Genomic DNA, 17,159 nt, shown 5'->3' with positions numbered 1-17,159 from the left:
GGGCTTCTTTTAATATAAGTATTCAGTGAGTGACTTCATAAAGGAATTAGCACAGTCATTCACCTTAATTAAGTTTACTTTGCAGTTAGTCACACTGAGTGAGCTTAGGGATAGAGAAGTTTTTGATCCATACTTGAGATGGTCACAAACAACACAGAAACCCAAGTGTGTGCTGCACAAGTAGATACAGAGACATCTGTTACTGTGAAGATAATCATCCAGTCTCACTGGCCTTTGGCCTTTCAGCTATCTAAATGTCTAATAGACATTTCTTCTAAAAATCCAAAAATAAAAATTAAAGTAAGCCTATTTTGTATTAAAGGATACATTTTAGAAGGATAGTACCAATCAGTCCAACAAAAAAGATAATATCGAAACTCTATGGATGAGGCGATGTGTATTGAAATCATTAACAAATATTTCTAATAGTTAAAATATGCAATCTGTGAGAAAGCTATCATCCCCACTATTTTATGTTGGGATGGCAGACTGGCAGACTTTCTTGGTAAAGGTCCAGTTAATCATTATTTTATGTCCTGTGGGTTATATGGTCTCTATCACAATTGCTTGGTCTATTGTAACTCAAATCTGCCGCACAACAAAGTATGAACAAATGAGTTTAGTGCTGTTCCAGTGAGAATGTAGCCATGAAAACAGCTGGCAGAATGTGGCCCACAGAGAATGGTTTACCATCCCCTGTTCTGCATGAACTAAATCTGATTCCTTGTGTAGGACTGCTAAATAGGATAGGTAAAGATAGTTTTTAGTAGCTGTATATAAAGAAGGTCATGCCTGTAGAAGAGGAGATATGGAGGATGATTGTAGGAATGGAGGTATACAGTTAACCATGAAGAGTTGAATGATACAGAGAATACCCCCCACTTTGCAAAATTTTAAGGAATCCAAGAGAGCGAGTATGGTTTTCCCTTTGTAGTTCAGATAGGAAAACCTCTTAAGCCAACAAGAAAGGAGGGGGATTTCCTGGCTTCCATCATTAACACAGGCAAAATTTGGAATTTTGCTCGCCTATTATCTAAGCCTTACTTGGAATTTCTGTTAAAAATTTCCTCAGCAATACCTCACAACAAACACCATTTTCTATAATGTTTAAATTATTGAATGATGCACAAATATTCTGCATAACTTCTCTTTCATGAAGTGGACAGGTAAAGGTTGGAAATGAACCAATAATTACATCTATTGGACTTCAGTTTTAATTGCCTTCCAACAACACATAGAATGGACCGATTTTCTCAAAACAGTACTCATTCTGAAACAAGGGTTAAGATTAAAGTTATGTCAATAAGGCAAAGAGCTTGGGGGAAGTACATGATAAGCTTTCCTTCCTTTTTTCTCAAATGGTTTGCAAAGGCACAGCATGAAACTGACTGTGATTTTTATGCAAAAATCTAAAATATTGAGCTGTATTTTTTTCCTTTTACTTTGTATTAAACTGAAGACATAATAGAGGGATTATAGAAAACCACAGTTGAAGGAAAAGGAAGGAAAGATTTTACTCTGTCTCCCAACCCCTCGCAGCCACTAATCTACTTTCTATCTGTTGATTTGCCTCTTCTGGGCATTTCATATAAATGGAATGGCAAAACATGTAGCCTCATGTCTACCTTCTTTCATAAAGCACAGCCCTTTCAAAGTTCAGTCATGCTGTGGCATGCGTCAGTGACTTATTGCTGTTATTGGAGAATAATATTCCATTATTACTTGGGCAAATCACATTTTTTATTCATTCTTCAAACTTGATTTGAAGAAGTTGAGTTGCTTTTACTTTTTGGCTGCTATGAATACTACTTCAGTGAACATTCACACAGAGGTACAAACATTTGGTTTCAATTCTCTGGGGTGAGGACTGAATTGCTGGGTCATGTTAGAACTCTGTGTAGCATTTTGCACATTTTTCAAACTGGATTATGCCCCCACTGCACTGTTTTACTTTCCCACCAGCAGTGCATGTGAAGTCTGAGTTCTCCATATCCTTGCCAACCCTTGTTCATTCTAGTGGGTGTGCAGTGTTATCCTACAGTGGTTTTGATTTCCTTTTATAGGAAGACTAATGGCATTGAACATCATTTCATGTACTTATTGAGCATATGTATAGATTCTGTGAAGAAGTGTCTCTTCAAATGGAAAGTGAAATTTCAAGAAGAAGATATATAAATAAAATAAATATTTACTTCAGGTCCATAATGGTTTAGGTACACTCCACTCATAAAATGAATGAGCACTATCTTAATTACATTTTTAATTTTTTTAAAAAAAATTCTTTTATTGGTACATTTTAGGTATACAACACAATTACATTTCTCATTGGGAACTTGTACCTTTATATGATGCATCTTGGTTCTTATTTTTTCCGCATTCCTAGCCTTCCCTTCACCCCCTCCACCCTTCCCTATTTACAAAGACTTTATTTCCATTTCTCATCATTTTTCCTTTTCCTTCTTTCCTTTACCCTGCCCCTCCCACTACCCCTAACCCTTTGTACCTTTTCTTCCTATTTTGCATTATCGATTATTCATTCTCATCATTGGTACATTTTAGGTATACAATATAATGACATTCATCATTGGAAATTTGCACCTTTACATAATCTCTCTTGGTTCCCATCTTTCACCCTTGTCCAGTCCTACCTTCAACCCCTCCATTCCTCCCCATTTAAAAGATTTTGTTCCTACTTTTCCATTTTCTCATATTAATTCCATTCCCTTCTTTCCTTTCCCCTACCCCTCCCACCTCCTTCCCCTTTGCCCCTTTAAATCCTATTTCACATTATCTATCGTACATTTTAGCCCCCATTTATACTTTCAGTTTCTCACACCAGAGAAACTATTCTGTATTTATACACGTGTGTCCTATTTATTTCATTTAAGAGTATCACCTCAATGTGCATCCATTTAGCTATGAATGTCTCCAATTTCTCATTTTTATGGCTGAGTAGTACTCCATTTTATTAAAAAACCACATTTTCTTTATCCAGTCTCTAGTTGATGGGCATTTGGGCTGTTTCCAAGTTTTAGCTGTCACAAACTGTGCTGCTGTGAACATGGGTGCACATATATCACTGTAGTATGATTCCTTTAATTCTTTGGGGAAGATTCCCAGCAATGGAATCCTACTAATCAAATGGGACTTCCAGTCCTAGTTCTTTGAGGTATCTCCATACTGATTTCCACAGTGGTTGCACCAGTCTACACTCCCACCAGCAGTGGAGGAGGGTTCCTCTTTCCCCACAGCCCTGCCAGCATTTGTTATTGGTTGATTTCATGATAGCAGCCATTCTTTCTGGAGTGAGGTGGAATCTCAGCGTTGTTTTCATTTGTATCTCTCGAATGACCAGTGATGTTGAGCATTTTTTCGTGTATTTATTTGCTATTTCTACTTCCTTGTCTGAGAAGTCTTAATTACATTTTATGAACAAGATCCAGGGAAACTGAGAAGTTGCCAATAAAACGTGAGTATTGTTGAGCCAAGAGTTGAGCAAGGAGAGCCACAGACTTTTTCTTCCTCCCATGTCTATTCTATTTATCTCTTGTGTACATTTTCATAGGTTAGTGAGACCATTGACAGAATGAAGCTAAACATAAGCCCCTCTCCACTGTGAGAATGAACAAACCAATAAAAAGTATGCAAGGCTTTTGAGGAATTATGCAGAGAAACTTCAGTTTTCCTCCTGAAATCCGCATGACAGTACAGTTAGGTTGTGCTCTTCTGATGCCACTGTGATTCTGGAGGCTGAGGAAGGCACTCTGCCCTTTATTGATCCATTCCTCACTTCCACCCATGGAAATTGTGCAGTCTTACCATAGATGTCCAGTGATAGATTTTTAAAGAAATAAATGATTTTCATTGGAATCATGCAGACCCATTTCAGAATTAAGTGTCTGGGAGGTGAATGAGAAGTATGTGCTGACTTACTTAGTAAAAGGGGAAAAGTGGGAAGTGGAGCTTGGTGCCAAGCACTGTGCCATGTATTGTCCTTCATTACTCAAGCTTCCTGAATATTTTCATACATTCCGTACATTCCTTATATTTCATACATTTCCTTATAGTTTCATACATTCAATTTATTCGTGTTCACCATGTCAATAAATAGCAAAGCTAGAATGCAAACACAGATCCACAGAAATACGTTATGAAGCAGTAGGATAGATACTTAGACCCTGGTTCATTTACTTCCAGATACAGAAGTCAAAGCACAGAGACCCAGTGGGATAACAAGAAACAGGCCCCTTCCCCTTTTGTTTAAGATGAGAGCCACACTGTCACTAGGAAGATGAACAGCGCTGTGGAAGCTGAGGCTCTTCAAGGGGGTGAAATAAATGATATATTGGATTCTTTATGTGAGGAGATTTGGAGAACAATGTAATTGTTTCCCAACCTGATTGCATATCTCTAAGACTTGGAGGTTGTCAAAATGATAAATGCCTTAGTGACTGAATTAATTCTAGATTATAATAAGTAACTATGGCATTTTGAGGGTTAATACTACATTATTGATTTCCCGTAATTTTAGGAAGTAATTTTATTTTCATCTCTTCTCTTTTACTCTTCTCTTCTTCCTCTCTTCTGCTCCCATCACCCTCTTCTTCCTCCGCTCTCCTGTCCTTTCTTGTCTTTTCTTCTCTTCTGCTCTCTTCTCCTATCAATCTCCCTCCTTAACTCTCTCCCCTTTTCTACTCCTTCCCTTCCCTTTCCCCATTTCCTTTCCCCTCCTCTCCCCTCTCCTTTTTTCTTTTCCTTTTCGTTATGGATATATTGACATTCAAGTTCCTGCAGCTTCCAAGAACCCTTGACCTTTTAGTTTATTTCTCATGTCTCTTCACATCTTTCTGTCCTGATCCTTTAGTTACATGCTGGAATTTTCTCTCCTATTTTAAACTTCTTATTTGACATGATGTCTGGTTAGCATTTCTCTCTTTTGTTGTGTGCCTAGCACTATGCTAGCTAGCATGGGGACTTGGAATACCAGACATCTTAATGCCATAGTCCTTGGGCTTGAATGACTATATATTAATTGTTTAGTCCTGTAATATAATTTTCACCATTTTCGCAGTCACAATTTTTGAGTATACTTTAAGTCTCTCGCAGATTCTCTGCGAAGTTTGTCTTAATTGCCTTTCCTTCATGGCCTATTCATTGACACAGTACCAAGAATGTTTTTCTACTTCTACCATGACACTTGACACAGTTAGCAAGCATATAAGCAAGAGTCAGTACCTAGGTCCCTGTGACTGCAATATTTATGCTTTCTTCATGCTGCATATCCCATTTCTGAACACGGAAAGATCCAAATGCAGGCTTAGGCTATCAAAGGGAAAATAAGATTTTAGATAATTGAAGTGAGCAATGTTCATTTTTATGAAAGATTTTTGTAATAATGTTTAGACATTATTTCAAAGCCATAATAGAATGAAAAGAAAAAATTGAGACAGTATTAGAAATTCCCAGAGTTGAGTACCGTTTTCTTTTTGTATTACCTACCTTCTCCCCACCCAGTACTTACCTTGTACAGTGTTTCAGTTGTGCTTAAAAATGAGTGTTGGGGGACGTGTGCAGGATGAATGGCTAAAGAGAAGGAGTGTTTCCTAATTGCTCTTAGGGTTACTTAGAGTACAGAGATAAAGAAAGCATTTTCCAAGGAGAGGCTCAAATATATACACCTGAAAGGAGTCCAAAACTCAGCACAAGTGGAACTGCAAAATGGTGAGAGATGTCCATGGTAGAGCTGGGCTTCTTTGGACTTTGCTCCCTCTTTCTGTTGATGGGCTATGAAATCCTAAGTAGTGTGTGATCCTTCCATGTTTCACTTACCCTTCTGTAAAGTGAAGATAATATTTAGATCTGATTAACAGATTTTCCCCAAGCATTATTCTACGATTCTGAATTCTATAGTCTCTGGTCTTCCAAGGTTGCCTTGTTAAAATTGTTAAATCTAAAAGTGCTGAAGGCAGATTTAGAGCACAAGAAAACAGTATGCTGCCTTAATTGCATCAACTGTTTTGATGTTGCAGTCCTTTTGTTCTGGTTGGTAAATAACCACTGCTTGGACCTCTGTGAATGATGCGCCCCTCCCCTGCCACCCTAGATGCCCTGTGCTAGGGTTCCCAGATGTCTTCAGTATTAATGCAGAAACCTGAGGGTTAATATTTAGTCCTGTAAGTGGCATCAGGCCCCTGCTTTATTTTTATGGGCACACAGATTTATTCTGATTAAACCTCTTATTTTCATATGTCTCATAAAATACTTCAAATATCATCTCTACGTGTACTTTATAGATAAGAAATTTAAATCTAGGAGAGAGGCTTGGAACCAAAAACACATAATTGTTTATGAAAAATAAGCTGCTTAATTTTCAATGGAATCCATTACATCAAATGAAAAAGAACTCTAATTATTAGTTCACCTCGGGTACATGCATATAAGCCTAGGTATATTTTCCATCATTTGTCTCTGATATAGGGGCTATAAGACGATACCTCCCCTATCATGCTGCAGGTTTGTGTGAGCCTGTGATGTTAGGAGAATCATCAGTGTTGTAACAATTCGCGTATGGATACACTCAGAGAGCATGTATGAAGCATCCTCTATGTGCCAGCCCCTGAGATAAATTAGGAGGATTCATAGATGGCCTGGCCAGATCCCCAGGAACTCATGGTCCTGGGTTGGGAATCAGTTTGGAACATGCTCATAAGAAGTTACATTGCAATTTAGTGTGATGATCACAGCATTAGAGAGACTGTTGCCCTTAATTCTTACAGCTCCTCCTAGAACTGAAAAGTTGGGAAAGACTTTAGTAGGAGTGTATATTTTGCATAAATCTTCAGTAATTTGATTTTTTGCCCAACAGAGACATATGGCTGAGTATGGGAGGTCAAAAGAATAGCATATTTAAATTCATCGATTCTTAAATAAATGAGATGTGCTCCAGCCTTGTGAGCCCCAGGAATAAAACAGGGAGATGAGGACCTGCAGTCCGTGGGCACCCTCTCTTTATGGCTTATGTGGGGAATTGCAGATTAAGCTAGGAAATGTTTCTTAGCCTTGTATAATGAAGGCACAGTGCTATTTCAGGCAAAGAATGAAGAGAGATCAGGAGTGCTATTGAAATGGTTGTATCAGCTCTTGATGATGTAGAAACCAGTTAAGGAGTGCAGGGTAACCAGATAGGAAGCTGTTGCTACAAGTACAAGGGGATTTCATCTTCTGTATTTCACATAAATGCTCCTTTGGAAAATAAAGATGTCCTAGGGATTAAAATGCTATCTCCAACATAGGTAGATGAGAAATCAAGTCCCAATTATAAGTATGGTTAGAAATCATGTTATCAAAAGGAGAATTGTGTAATTCATATCTACAATGGTATCTCATTAAAGTCCCCCAGTGCATATGACTTGGAAGACAGGCATAGACCTGAAGTCTGTAAGCTGAGCTCTTCTGCACTGGAGAAATTGGACTGGACTCACCAACACACACTCAATGCTCTTTGCTTTGGAGCTCAAGATCAGCCAGTCACCAGCAAATGACCATGTATTGATCTTTAGCTGAAGAGTTCACATTTCTATGTACATACTTCCCCTCCTGTGTAAGCAAGGTGAACGTTGAAATGTGTTTGTGTTGCAGCCGGATCCAAATGAGCACACATGATATTCAACCATGCTACTCTGTGACTTTGTTTGGAAATAGAGGCAAGGCCATTCTGGAAGAACAAAAAGAGCTTAAGTATTGCCCCTTCTGACAAATGTAAGTGACTGCTACTTCTGTGTCAATTACAGGTTCTTTTATAATCCTCTTATTTCTTCAATTACTAAGTGTCCTGGTCACCAGATTGTTTCCACCTCTTGACAGTATCCCCTGCTTTCCTAAGGTTTAACTCAGCACATAAATTAGTCAGCTCCCAGGTCATATGCCCCAAGAAGGCAGATTTGTTAGAATGAATGAAGTCTGTTGGTATATAGGTTGCTCATCTACACTATGTACAATTCTCTAATTCAAGGTTGGTATGAGGATATTCCTTCAGTGGACATTTATTGAATATCTGTTGAGTAACAAGCCATGTGTTAGTTACTAGGAACACATACACATCACACACACATACACACGCACAGAAACACACACAGCCCTTATGTTTTCCAGAAGATTATGGTCTATGGGACAAATGAATGAAAATAGTCACTGTTATTATTTTCTCATAGCAAATCTAAGAACGTTCTTTAGGCTGAGGCTCATTTTTTGTTAGATGTTGTGAAATAGCTCAGAGAATGTGCTTCCTTACTTGTGTGTTATCTGTGGCCCATGAGTATGAGTAGCAGCAAGTGTTTTTGCTTAAAATAATGAAAGACAAAAAAAGGAAAGACAAGGGGATGGGGCCTTGGGCTAAAAAGGGGAGATAGTGTCAAAAGAAGACACTTCTTGGTAACATGACCAGAGAGTATTGTAGTCAACAGAAATATCCAATGGGAATGTATTTGTCACATACACTCTGGACACCATCTGTAGATGGCTGTGAGTATGTATGTGGTTCAGGGCAGGCCCCTACAGCTGAGAACCTGTATAAAGGCCTAAGGAGGAATGGAGAATTTGAAGAACCAGGACCCATGAACTGAAAATTGGAAGTAGCCACTATGTAAGACATGGGTATAGAGACAGAGAGGGCATGAAAGTTTTAGTTTTCATCATAAGAGCCAGGAAAGGCTACTAAATGATTTTTTTTCAAAAAGGAAATAGCCAGTAATTATGTGTTTTCTGCACATATTATCCAAAGTGAATTAATAAGTGGATAGTATATTTCAGGGTAGTCTGCCTGTGTATATTGATTAAAACCAACTGAGCTGGCAAAAACTGAAAAGAAAGAAAACAACCAAGAATATATGATAACATGGAAGCCAAGGAAAGAAAGTTTTTGATAAAAGCAAGAGCTTTTAAGACATTTAGATACTTTGAAGAATTTCAACAAAATGAGAAAATAAAAATTAAACCCCCATTTATAGCTAGCTGGTTTTATGGAATGGGATTTCATATTTCAGTAAAGTGATGTGGTTAGCCAAGTAGTATTTCCTGTGTAGTACAGAACTTATAAGCCAAAGGCTCCAGTAATTGCAGGCAAAATTATTACCTTTGTGACTGAAAGCAGTTGGTATGTACATGTGTTTGTGCACAGGTAAAAAGAAATGTATGTTCACCTTTAGGATCAATTCTGCAATTCCCAAATAAACACATTTCCATTGAACAAGCTATGACCCTGGAAGGTTTATTTAAGCTGGCACAGAGTTTTTTAAAGCAAATTTCCAACTGGAAGCTGGTGGATATGTGTTGGAAATTTAATAAGAGCGTTTTCTGCATTTTCTGTGGAAACGGATGGCTCTGGGATACATCAAGACCTGTCGGTCTGCACAGCAGTCCCGTGACTCAATTGAACCTTTAAATTCCTCGCCCAACAATCCCATCTCTCCCATGCCAGCAAAGTGAGCAATTGTCTGATCTCCAGCAGTGAGGAGAAAGCTATCTTTGCTTCTTGCCAGCTGAGAAAGGTTTGTTTCTCTTTCAAACACCACGGCATTTTATTACAATTTTCCTTGCCCATTAAATATTTTATAAGTTGGTCTCATGCCAGTGCTCCTTCCTGGGTGCCTGATAAATGGCAAATGCAACAGGGAATTTTAATATATGGAAGTGGGTTTCTTTGACACTATAGCCACATAAGAGGTTGCTGGATCCGATGACCATATCTAAATAGTTTTTGGCCCACAAAGATATTTTGCAAATCCTAAAAGCTTTTAGATTGCATCACCAGATTCTTAACATTTTGTAGAGAATTGCCATGTCATGAACTCAGTGGGGAAAGAAGAAAACTGTTTGACAATCTGACATTTGGAAGCTAGAAGTATGAAGAACTTTACTTAGAGTCTTTGTTATGCCTTATCATTTTTCTTCCTTAAGTGATCTTTGCTTTTCTCATCCAAAATTCCTCTTCCTATGCCAATTAAATTACAAACATTCAAGAACTAGGTCCAATGCCAATCCTTTGGGAAGATTTCAGCGATAACTAGCCTCACTCAAGCTCACTCTTTCTTTGACTGTCTACTCCAATTATTATCTGTAATAACCAATTTATAAGTCTTGTTCCTGCAACAAAATAGGGGTTCCCACAGTGTGCAGCATTGTGCTCCTGTTATAGAAGACCACTATAAGTAACATTCAGGTTCAACTCGGTACTTACTGTGAAAACCAGTTATCATTTTATTCACTAGCAAATTAACTTTCATTGTAAAATCTGCAGGGGTTTCTATCTTCCAGCCTTACATTTTCTTTGCATTTTGCCTTTAATGAATTCAATGTTACCACCTCCCTCTGTGCATTTAATTACTGTAGTGATTGCTTACTATGTATGCTACATGATGTGGAAAGAATACAAAAGTTAAAAACAAAGCACTCTCACTGACATCCCTGGGGAGAGAAACGAAAACCCATAAAAATTAAGAAAACACATTAGCTACATATGACATGTGACAGAAGAGTGGTCCTGATAAGGGCACAGCCCCTTTGGCCACAGTGATGTGACATTAGCATCACCCAGCTGAGCCCTGGACCTTTGGTCATGATATTCAGAAAACCTCAACTTACCACTGTCTCTGTTCATCCTAAAACTACATTCCCTTCCCTTTCGAGTCCTTCTGTTTGAAAATATTTCCTATTTTAACTTTGTCTTCTTTTCTTCTCCCTTGCTCTCCATGAAACAAAGTTGATTTTTATTTCTATAAACCTGTACAAGTATATGCTTTACTTAAGTTGCTTTTGAGGCATTTCTGAACAAGTTTCCAGAGTTTTAAAGAGATAAAAGATAGTTTGTTTTAGTCTTATATGATGATTACAAAAGCATGCACAAAATCATTCAGAACAATGTCCAAGTATAAAAAGATGGTTTTATTCTAATTATCTGTTTTGTGCACCACCATGACCAGCTGTGCAGAAGACCATGGGTCATAGATGTGCAGGCCTGCTCTGCCCCCCAGGAGCACAAGGCCCAGGCACACAGGACGTCTATCAACTGATACAGGTGGAAAGTGCAACGTGTAGTAATGAGCCTTGGAAGACAGATGGGAAATCATAGGAATACTGACTTTCCTAGACCTTCATGCATATAATTTTGAACACAATTAGTAGCTCTATAACAAATTTACCAAATTACATTTTAAGAAAAAGAAGTTTAGTTTAGGACATAACAACATAGTACCATTTACTGTATAACTAGCTTAATGTATTGGATATCTTTAAGGAGGTATGCTGTTAAAAAAATATAAACAGGTTCCAAAAATGTTCTCTGCTTTATTACTCAGATATCCCAAAGTAGGTCAGGACTATAACTTTAATAGTTAGGAGTTAGATTTTACCGATTATCTCAGTCTCACGAATGTCCGGCTTCCCCTTCAGAACAAATACTCAGCTGGATCTATTACAGGATCCTTTGTTGACTTATGGCACAGGAAGAAAATGAAGGATTACACCTTATATTTGTTTTCTCACTTTATTTATGTTGCATTTAATATGTGAATATGTGTTACAATATATATTATACATTAAACCTATATACATTTAAACACGAATATGTACATATACATATAAGCAGATAAATACATATTGGAGAGAGTCATTCAAAATTGTCATTGTCTCTTTGTTAAGCTGTGCTTGATTCTAAGTAATAGGAAACCTGACTAATGGTAACTTAGACACAATAGAGAATTTTAATAAATAACATTTACCTAACAAAAGCCTGGGTAGCTGTCCTTATAGTTAATCTAGCAGCTTAGTGATTTCCTTTGTTATCTTCCCATCCACATCTTTGGCATGATGGCTTTCAAGAGCAAACTTTCATCTCATGATGCATGTATCTTACCCAAAACCTCTCTCCTTTCAGGTGAGTATTACTAATGGACACTATACAGTGAAATGCTTAGAAAAATTCTAATATTTCTAATTTATTCATATTCACAGTTTACTTACAGGATAAGCAAACCCAATATACTGTCACTTTTTTATATTGTTATTTTAAATAATAATTACCATGCTTTCTTTGAAACCAGCCAAGGAATTGTGAAGAATTAGTATGTACATTTTAAATTAGTTTTGGGATTCTCTAAGCTGTGGAAATGGAAAATCTGAGTACATATTAAGGCTCATCTCTTTGCTCTCCCACCCAGGACTTTTTGCAGAGCCATTTACTTGGTTTTGGTTCTTCTGTAATGTGCTAATAGATGAAGACTGGATAAGAAAGGAGTTGGGAGAATGGGGGATTAGCCACAGGAGACAGCAACTGTCAGATGGAAATTAATCGATTGTAATTGGTTTGCCATTGTATTGCACTTGAAGACTGCTATGTGTTAAAACCACTGATTATAAAATAAGGATCTCACTTTTTATGCTGTACGTTATGTTAAAGAAAAGCTGTTCTTAGTGGAATGATCAGTGACTATCAATAAATGGATTATAAGACATTAAAAGAAAAGTTAACTAAGTGATCATGACTTAATATACTTCAGCAGTCTGAGTAGCAGTCAACCGAGCAGCATTTCATATTGAACATTTTACTCTAAGTTGTTGAATGTTAAATACTTACCATAGAAAAAGAGACTGGCTTCATGTGGTTTACCACATACTGTCTTGGGAAACAGATCTTCATTGTACAGATTGTCTGGAAAATGGGACATGTGTCCATTCTGCAGAACCTTTATTTTTTGCTCAAGTATTAATAGGCAGATATTTTGAAATGGAATAAATAAGTCCTTATTGTAACACCAAGAAAGAGGACATCAAAAGTCATTTTTTTCAGTGGTGGTAGTGTATAAGTGAGAGTCATGTCTGCGTGAGAGGCTGCATGAATTAAAGGCTTTGATTTTGAGATACTCATCAATATTAAAACTTGTACAAAAATGGTAGCATGGATATGAAATTATACCTAACTTTTTGCTATATGACACAGTAACCGTTGGTAAGATTGTAAGGAGGACTTTAATGGTCATTTCTTTTGTGTGCAGCATTTAAATGGCTGGTGATGTTATGGAGATTAGCTATATCGACAGTTTTTTCACTGAGCAGGAAGTCTAATTAGGCCTGAACTCCTGTGCTCAAGGAACTCCCAGGATGGATAATCTTGGGAGCAAACTATTAGGGAGTTGAATGCATAATGTGAATAACAAGAGGTGGCAGAGGGGCCTATGGAGATATTATGTGAGCTAGGCAGGATTTCTGGGTGTTTTCCTGCACAACAGGGTGGAGGAGAAGAGTGGGCCAACAGGAAAGAGTAGGAGGTGGATCTGTGGACATTTGCAAGACATAAAGTAATATTTGGAAATTAAGTTGTGTTCTCAGAGAGTAAGCAGAGGAGACCCAGACAGGCCAAAGTACAGAAGGCCCATGCCTATCTTTGCTGTGTTCAGGATTTTGACTTCATTCTCATTTTACTGTATTTTTAAGAATTTACTTATTTTTATTTATTCACTTTTTGATGGAGCTGAGGATTGAACTCAGGGCCTCACCAGTGCCTCACTGTACCACTGAGCCACCCCCAGCCCTGATGAGGACTCCTTGGCAGAGTGGATTTTCTTAAAGGATGATCACCCTGCTGTCAATGTGGGTGACAAACAGGGACAAACTCATTATGATCTTTATTTACTGAGCTGGATTCATGCATCACCCTTTTACCAATCTAGATCTAGAAAAAGTAGATTAAAAGAGCTTAAATGCTGAATAATGTATTAATCCCCACCTTTTTAAATATACCTTTTTTTCTTGACAGTTACAGTGGAATTGGTATTAGTACTTTAGTTGCCTCAAACTCTGTAACTAGAAAAATGTCCACAAGTGGAAATGGAGCTTGTTTCCTGCAGGTAGCACATACTTATGGTTAGATTCATAACTGAGAAGCAGATAGAGATGTATAGCTTAATGAAAAATGTAAGTAATTTTGATTTTAAAAATACATGTTTAAGAGAATGCTAAAAAATGACACTAATTTGGTCCTGTTAAATATTTACCAGAAACATTCTTCACATGTGAGTATCTGCTTTAGAGTTTGGAACATTTGCATTTTAATTACACAATAAAAGGAGAAAGTGAAAGAATAATTGACTTAGCTATTAGCCAATTATAGCTGTAACTAAAAAAAATTGGCATGGGTTTGTACAGAAAACTCACAATATCCATTGATCAGATGTTTAATGGCATTTGACAAAAATAAAGGAAAGTAATGTAGTTTCACTTGTTCATACAACACATTTGTTAGAAGTGAAATTATTGAAAGCAGATTTGGGGTGTTTATGTCACGATCACTCAACCATTGCTGTTAATGTGTCCTCAAATAGGGCTTCTCAAGAGTGACTCCAATTGTCAAAATCTAGTGAGAAAAGATAGTGGGCCCTTGTTAAGCTCAGGGGATTGTCGCATGACACCTGGTGGATTGGTATCCACCTGGCTGCTCATGTTTCTTGTATAACATGGTGTTGTGTTCGCATAACATATGCACTTACTTTTACTTTACACAGTTTCTAGATTACTCATTATACCTAATTCAATGAAAATACCATATAAACAGCTAATGTTATACTGCAGTGTTTCAAGGATAATGACAACAAAAAATAGTGTGTATGTGTAGAGTGCATACAATTGTAATTTTTTTTTCTGCCAAATATTTTCCATCAGTGGTTGGTTGAATCTTAGGATGAAGAACCTGTGGGATGTAGAAGGGCAACTGTTGTTCAGTTGAATAGAGTGGGTGTCACCTGTTGTCTTGCTCCGTGCCATGGAAGGTCCGTCCTGTCTGTCTCCAGTTCCCTCTGTCATAGCACATGCACAGGCCTGGGTGCACAGGTTGGGGCCAGTGACAGGAACCACTATATTACCACCCCTGCTGATGGCGGTTCCCTCTGTGTTCTCCTTGACAGATACGACGACATATTCCACCCAGCGATCTGAGCACTTCAAGCCCTGCCGAGACAAGGATCTTGCCTACTGTCTCAATGATGGCGAGTGCTTTGTGATTGAAACCCTGACGGGATCCCATAAGCACTGCCGGTAAGTCACTGCCACTTGTGATGGCCAGGGTAGGCCTTGGCAAGGCCCCAAGGTGGAGGGTGAGGGGAAGCCTTGGGAATGCCTGATACTTGAGATGTGGACAGTTTTGCTGACTCACAGTAGAATTGAGAATCTTAATATGAAACAGAGCAAAACAGAGATCTAGCTCATTCGCCTTGAGGAAGAAACAATGGAAACAGTGGGTGAGGTCTGAGGTCTACATAAACAAATCAAGGCACATGTACCTTTATATCTGCCAACTTAATAGAAATAGTTAATTTACTTTGAAAGTCTATGTTATGGCATGGGGCTTAGGTGCATTGTCTTTCTTGCAAATCTAAGGGCCTGGGCAAGAGAAGCAAACTACTCATCTTAGATCTAGAAACTCTGTGTTTGATATAAGCCAAACCCACAGTGAGGATAACTGTGTCCATAGAGAACTGCATTTTATTTTGGTTCTGCCTTCCTTTATTAATTTCAGTGCTTTTCTTAACACCTCTGATGATGAAACACTCTCGACCAAGATGTTGTAAATGAAATCATAGTCCTGGTATAGTCTAGGTAGAGAACTACTTAAAGACAATTCCCAGTAGAGATCAGGAAGGTGTTTAATTGGTTTCTAAGGACATAAGTTTATATAACTGCTAAAAATAAAAACAGGTGGAGACAGATAGTACACTGGTAGACACTGAAGCTTTAAGGCTCAACAGAAGAATCAAATTATCCTTTGAAAAATATTTCCCACCAAGCTTTTACTTCCAGCACAACCCTGGTAATTTGTTTTTTCTTTCAATTGCCTATGTTTCAGTGATCATATGTATCCACACCCCTTTCCTTCTCTTTATCTACTCTTCTCATAAGACACAGATATTAAATTAATTATTGTGAATCGTGAAGCATAGAAAATTACGACTTTTTTACTTCCCTACCACTAATATAAAACTTTACTCCCATGTCATTTTATTAAGATGGGGCAGAGGAATACATCTTATAGCTGTGGATTGAGAATGTGGTAGCAAATCGTGCCTGGGTCCAAGAGCCAGCTCAGCTCATTGGGAGGATATATGGCCAGGGGGGCAGTGACATGGGTCTAGGTCTGATGAATGACAGTAGCAGGTATCTGCAAATAGAACTGGGACCTTTCCTTTGACATGCACCTTTCAATGATTTTGGCAGTGCAATTTCATTGACCCTGATACAGAATATTTTCTACCTTCCAATCCTCTGTGAACCTAGTTGGGGATAAGGAGGAGTAGGGTTTATTCTTCTCCTCACTCTTCACCTCTTGCCATGTTGACTATGTCCATGAAGACACAAGTGGGAAGCCCATAAATGGCTCAAGATAAAGTGAATGAGCTACTTTTCCAAAGCCTGATGTCCTGCAGGCACTCACAGTGTGTTAAAGTTATTTTTGTCACCAAGGGGATCATCATGTGGAAGTAGATGCTGTAGACAGAATGGTTTGTTCCAGAGGTTCATGTACTAGAAGCCTAGTCTGCCACGTGTTGGTGTTCAGTTTAAGGAAATTGGCCTAACTAGTGGAAGGTAACCAACATTATGGAAGTTCTTCTCATAAATAGATTAATACTGATACACAGGAGTGGCTCAGGTCTAGGTAGAGTGGATTATTTTCTCCAAGGGCCAGTTGTTATGCAGACATTAAGCCTGGCTTCTCCAAAATCTCCTGTTTCCTTCCTCACATGTGTGGCCCTTCCATGTGATGCCAGTTCTCTTTCTGCTTTGCTACCATAAGATTCCATAGATAGGCAGCGCTCACCAGGATGCTATCACCGTGATCCATGGAACCTCCAGCTACAGAATGAAGGACTGAAAGACCAAATTAACCTTTTCATTTTATAAGTTACCTAGCCAGAAGTATTTTGTTATAGCAACACAAAGTAGACTGTAGGCAATCAGTTAAGTGTATAGTCTTAAATCATTGAAAAAGGGATGAATTAGAAGCTTCAGCTAATCTAGTGACATCCTTTGATGATTTTTTAGTATACGGGAGGGTCAGATCAAGCCTAAATACAGTGTGCAGGTCATTTTGACTCATCTTTTACAAAACTAAGTATGCA

General features: G+C 38.1%; 1 protein-coding gene across 9 annotated transcripts in view; it reads left to right on the top strand.

Moving 5' to 3' along the window:
• Positions 1-17,159, top strand: part of Nrg3 (neuregulin 3) — a 1,056,615-nt gene that overhangs the window by 419,072 nt on the left and 620,384 nt on the right. For all 9 annotated transcript variants that reach the window (XM_087201146.1, XM_087201145.1, XM_004867739.3 and 6 more), the window contains exon 2: positions 14,952-15,081. In XM_087201146.1, the coding sequence (XP_087057272.1) occupies positions 14,952-15,081 (130 nt within the window). The remainder of the gene's footprint in view (positions 1-14,951; positions 15,082-17,159) is intronic.

This window comes from Heterocephalus glaber, unplaced genomic scaffold, assembly GCF_053883595.1.
Source record: "Heterocephalus glaber isolate CG9 unplaced genomic scaffold, H.glaber_assembly_v1.0 deba00001755, whole genome shotgun sequence".
Lineage (NCBI taxonomy): Eukaryota > Metazoa > Chordata > Mammalia > Rodentia > Bathyergidae > Heterocephalus > Heterocephalus glaber.
This window is presented reverse-complemented; position numbering and strand designations above follow the sequence as displayed.